The sequence below is a fragment of the Nicotiana tomentosiformis genome, chromosome 6 (assembly GCF_000390325.3).
Source record: "Nicotiana tomentosiformis chromosome 6, ASM39032v3, whole genome shotgun sequence".
Taxonomy (NCBI): domain Eukaryota; kingdom Viridiplantae; phylum Streptophyta; class Magnoliopsida; order Solanales; family Solanaceae; genus Nicotiana; species Nicotiana tomentosiformis.
In genome coordinates this window covers 54885349-54891092 of record NC_090817.1, presented here as the reverse complement: position 1 = coordinate 54891092, position 5744 = coordinate 54885349, and the positions used below count along the sequence as shown (strand labels likewise).

General features: G+C 43.9%; 1 protein-coding gene across 1 annotated transcript; it reads left to right on the top strand.

Moving 5' to 3' along the window:
• Positions 1–2857: 2857 nt before the first annotated feature.
• On the top strand, positions 2858–4069 carry LOC138894017 (uncharacterized). Its single transcript, XM_070178690.1, has 2 exons — positions 2858–2929; positions 3530–4069. The coding sequence occupies exons 1-2, from the start codon at positions 2858–2860 to the stop codon at positions 4067–4069; spliced, it is 612 nt and encodes a 203-aa protein (XP_070034791.1).
• Positions 4070–5744: the final 1675 nt, after the last annotated feature.

Genomic DNA, 5744 nt, shown 5'->3' with positions numbered 1-5744 from the left:
GTAGTTCACATTGGGACTTATGGAATCTTGAAGGAAACAGGTCAAACTATGAGTGTGATGTTTCCCCATCATTGTCCTCAATGCAACCGGTGCTTCATGCGTCTATGCCCAAGAAGGTAGTTGGAAATCCTTTGTCTATCATTCTAGAGAAGGTTATTGAAGGAGAAGTTAATGGATAATTGGCTTATGAGTGGTACCTAATTGTCATCCTTGTTAGACCAGTCCGGAAGTCGAGATTGCCTTCGTCAAAGTGCTATGGCGAGGTCAGTGAGTCGAGGAGGTAACCTCGAAGGCCGAAGGTGTTGTGGAAAAAAATATTGCCACTTGTTTGTATAGCCAATGGTTGTGATTCGAAAGGTACTTTCTATGTATTATGATTTAAATATGTACAGTTCATGTCATGATACAACTGTTGACGATGTAATGCCTGTAATGTTGAGATTAGTGTTATTGATATATATTGTGATGCTTTATTGAGTTGTGGATGTGTTGTTAGGGTAGTTTTGGTGATTCTCTGACAGGTGGATAGGCCCAATTACAGGGAAAACTCTGCCGAAATTTTTGAACAATTTAGGAGTTAGTCAAATTTGGGGACGTGTGAAAAGATGAGTTATGTTAGCTATTTTGGGCGGTCTCTACTCCTCATTCGAGGACGAATGATCCTAAGCGGGGGAGAATGTAAGGCCCCGTAAAATATCACCAAGGAATATAAGGTTTTGTGGTACCGAGGTAGACTAATGTGTACGAAGGTATTAGTTAATCTTCGCGACGAGCTTGCTCGCCGCGGTACAGACTTTTTCGGCTGAAGAATGCATCGAGAAGTTAGTGGAAATTTTTGGCAGAAGAAGACAATTATGTAAGGCCCCGTAAAATCTTTCCTAAAAACCCGAATTCCGTGATGCCAAGTAGGCGTAGAGGTTAATAATAGTAGGGAGTTGAAGGGAAATATTGGGCAGAAGTAGGCATTTCTGTGGCCATTCTGCGGCAGCAGAACCCATCTGCGAACCGCAGACTGGTCGCAGAGTGGGACAGTTTTCTGGGGTATTTTTGTTGTCAAATTTGCGAGCGTTATGCGACCACATAACCATTTCGTGGGCCGCACTCTTGTCGCATATCCTGCCTTGAGATTTTTTGGAGGGAGGTTCTGCGGTGCATCATACGACCGCAGAACTGTTCTGCGGTGCATAATACGATCGCAGAACAGGTCTATGGGCCGCATAGTGACCGCAGACCTGGTCAGTTCCTCTCCAATTTTGGACCCCAATTTCGCGGTCCTTTCGCAGACCGCATAACCATTATGCGGTCGCATATACGACCGCATAACCTATTCTAGAGCTTTATTTTTGGGGTTTTTAAACCCGACCCTATTCCATTAAAACACCTACCTTGGACCATTTTGAGCATATTTTCTGATATTTTTAGAGTGAGAGAGAGGGTCCTAAAGGGAGAGAGTGATCTTCATCAAATTGCTCTTCAATTCTCACTTAAAACCTTGAAGATTATCTAGAGAGGCACCTAGGTCTTCTTCCTAAGAGGTAAGATTCTATCACCCAAAATCTTAATTTCAAAATGTAACTAGAATGGGCCATTAGTATGGTAATTCATGGGGATGGGATTGCTTACCTTGCATGCATGTATCCTTGTAGTATGTGGGAAAATTGTGAGCTAAAAATGATAGAGAATGGGTTGGGGAATGATGGAATCTTCCACAAAAAGGGCCTTAAAACATTGATGCACACCTAGTATTTGATAATATGCTCAAATGAGCTAAAACCATGCTCATCTTCCTAATTTTTGTCCAACTTGTTATATTTCTAAAATAGATTGAAGTTTCTAAGAATTCCGGGTCATTTTAGAGTTTGAGAAGCTCAATTGAGGTATGTTGGCTAAACCCCCTTCTTCTTAGAATCGAATCCCATGGTGTTCATGTAATTGAAGTAAGTCCTTGATCATTATTGAATTGGCTATTCCTAATGTGGTTGTGTTGAATGATGTTTGTTCAATGTTTATTCTAAATGCTTCATCATGTGATCTTGCCATTTGAGAATATGTTAAAAATGTGGAATATGTGTTAGGAATGTTAAGACTTCATGTCAAGATCGAAATAAAGGTTATTATGTCAAATTGTATGGAAAGCCTCTATGTGCCTAAGATTCCCAAATTGCTCATATGTGAATCTAATGTCTTGAATGGGAAGCCTTATTGTTGTAGATAATGATAATGATATTTGAATGTAGAAAACAAAGGACTGGAACTATGAAATACGGCCAAGTGCCAAGAATGACTTTGTAATCATAATTACTAGTGCCAATTAATTGAAAGTATATGAAAGAAGTACAATGTAAGATGATTGACTGAAAAAGATAATGTCTCAAATGAGATGGCCTAGCCGATCGGGCCGAGATCGGACTCCGTGGAAGAACACGGTGGTATTGTGGATGAAATTGTGAAAATGGTTGATGTCTCAAATGAGATATCCTAGCTGATCGTGCTGTGATCGGACGCCATGCCGCACACATGGTGGTACTATGCTGGAAATTATAACGCAATTATGGTAATGTCTCAAATGAGACGACCTAGCCGATCGGGTCGATATCGGACTCCGTGTAAGAATACGGAGGTAATGTGAATTATGGAATATCGGTACTAAAGATCACCCAACCTAATAATATGAAAATTGACTTGAAAACGTATATGATCCTTAACTTGTTGTTCTAATATTATTTGAAGCCCTTATTAAATTCTTGATTGTTCCTCTTGTATTATTATTCATTCTATTGAGTCAGTGTTTAGCTTTACATACTAGTGCTATTCGACGGTACTAACATCCCTTTTGCCATGGGCGCTACATCTTTAAATGGATGCAGGTGGTTACATAGCAGACAATGTTGATAACAGATTGTGCTGCATCCTCTTCTCCGCGGACTCGGTGAGCCCCATTTCATTCCGGGGTCATGTATTGTACCTTTTGTTTATATTGTGGTAACTTTTTGAGGTATAGCCGAGGCCTTATTATCGGCACCATCTTTACTCTCTTTTGTATCTTTAGAGGCTCCGTAGACACTATGTGGGTTGTATATGGGTGTTGTGAATATTAAACAAGTATATAAGAATCTGTGTATTTTCAGACTTAAAGGCGAAATAGCTAAGGAAACGATTTAATGTTGTATGTATGAACTTCCTTCTGTCTAATTAATGATATCATGTCTTTTCTTGATCATGGGTGAGTTGGTAGAAAGTAGCTAACAAGCTTGCTCGACCGGGTTCACTCGGTTGAGCGCTGGTCGCGCCTCCCGAGGATGGGGCATGACAAACTTGATATCAGAGCCTAAGGTTTTAATGTGTCCTAGGATGTCTCGGAGCCGTGTCTGGTACAGTCCTTCTTATCGGTGTGTTGTCGACCACATCTAAAAGTTGGAGGCTACTTGGACATTTAGGAACAATACTATTCTTTGATATTCTGGATCGTGCGATGAAACTAAATATGCAATTGTTCCTCCTCTAACTCGTGCATTACTTTAACTTTCAGTATATGGCACCTAAGAAAAGAGCAAGAACTGGCCAAGGGGCCAATACTGCTTCAGGAGTAGCAGTTGACCCTCTATTTAATGATGCGGGTGAACACCCGAGGGGTGAGGATAATTGCCCGACTACTACACTACCTGATTCCATTACACTGGACCATGCCACACCAGTTCCTACACCTACTGAGGTTGCGACAGTTCCTCCACCTGATATTCCGATTCCACCTCAAGCCTCAGCTTCCGGCTCTGGTATATCTGATGGGGATCTTAGGGGAGCTATTCAGATGCTGACTCAGATAGTTGTTTCTCAGGCCCAAAGGTCTAATGTTGTACCTACATCTTCTAGCCCACAAGGGGATTCTACTAGTTCTAGGGTGAACAGGTTTCTGCAGTTGGATCCTCCGGTGTTCACGGATGCTAATCCTGAGGAGGACCCACATGACTTTATTGATGAGATACATAAGACTCTGCGGGTTATGTGCGCTACTGAGATAGAGGGAGTGGAGTTGGCCGCCTACCGCCTGAAAGGGGTGGCCTATTCTTGATTTGAGCTGTGGGAGGACTCTCGGGAGGAGGGGAGCCCTCCAGCGAGATGGAGTGAGTTTGTTGATGCCTTTATAGACCATTTCTTGCCTGCCGAGACTAGGGCAGCCTGTGCCGCAAAGTTTGAGAATCTTAAGCAATGGAGTAAGAGTGTGTGGGAGTATCACATAGAGTTCGCGCATCTGTCTAAATATGCTATTCACATGTTGCCTACTATGGAGGCTAGAGTGCGCCGGTTTGTGCAGGGCCTTAGCCCCTTGGTTATCAATGAGGCTGCTACAGCTACCTTGAATTAAGATATGAACTATGGAAAAATGGTAGCATTTGCTCAAGCTACAGAGGACTGCAAGTTGAGGAATAGAAGGGAGCGGGAGGATACCAGCAAGGCCCGATCCGCGGGCAACTTTGGGGAGTCATTTGGTGGGGGAAGATCAGCTTTCAGGGGAAGGTCATCAGGGCCATCCCAGTCTTATGATCAGTCTTCAGCCAGTGCACTACCAATGGGGCACAGTCAGCAACAGGGGAGTCGCTTCAGGCCCAATCAGGTCAGCAGGGGACCCCAACATCAGGGCCAATCAGGAGGGAGATTCCTGGAGCAACGGAGGCCCCCATGCCCCAGGTGTGGGAAGATGCACTCAGGGATCTGCTACATGGACTTACCTATATGTTACGGGTGAAGATTGAGGGTCATATTTAGAGGGAGTGAAATTCATGGCCAGGGTGCGGGCAGGGGCACAGCACAACCATCCAGTTCTGCAGCTGCTACATCTTTAGTACCCCCTCCAGCTCGAGGCCCTCCGGCACCAGCAGGGCATGGTGCAGCTAGGGGTGGTGCGCAGGGTTCAGGAGGACCCAGCCGTTTCTATGCTATGAGTGGTCGCCAGAGTGCAGAGGCTTCTCCAGATGTTGTTACAGGTATATTGACTGTCCAAACTCATGATGTATATGCTCTTATTGATCCCGGTTCCACCTTGTCCTATGTTACCCCTTTTATTGCTATGGAATTTGGGATAGAACCGAAACAACTTCCTGACTCGTTCTGTATCTACTCTGGTTGGTGAGTCTATTGTGGCCGCACGGGTTTATAGGGGTTGTGTTATCACGTTTGTGGCCGGGACACCGTGGCCGATCTCATTGAATTGGGGGTGGTCGATTTTAATGTAATTATGGGGATGGATTGGCTTTATTCATGTTTTGCTAAGCTCGACTGCCGAACTAGGACTATGAGGTTTGAATTTCCAAATGAGCCAATTGTTGAGTTGAAGGGGGATAATGTGATGCCAAAGGGTAGGTTTATTTCTTACATTAAGGCCACGAAGATGATTAACAAGGGGTGTATCTATCACTTAGTCCGAGTTACGGACACCACTGCTGAGGCACCTACACTTGAATTTGTGCCAGTTGTGAATAAATTTTCAGAGGTCCTTCCTAATGAATTCCCTGGGATTCTGCTAGATAGGGAGATTGATTTTGGGATTGATGTGATGTCAGGCACGTAGCCTATATCTATTCCGCCCTGCAGGATGGCACCAACAGAATTGAAGGAACTAAAGGAGCAATTGAAGGATTTGTTAGAAAAGGGTTTCATCCGACCGAGTGTGTCACCATGGGACACACCCGTTCTCTTTGTGAGGAAGAAAGATGGATCACTGAGGATGTGTATTGACTACCAGTAGC

Coding starts and splice junctions, on each gene's coding strand:
- LOC138894017 (XM_070178690.1), top strand. CDS start 2,858: ATGGATGCAGGTGGTTACATAGCAGACAATGTTGATAACAGATTGTGC. Junction 2,930..3,529: donor TCCTCTTCTCCGCGGACTCG/GTGAGCCCCATT, acceptor TTTAACTTTCAG/TATATGGCACCTAAGAAAAG.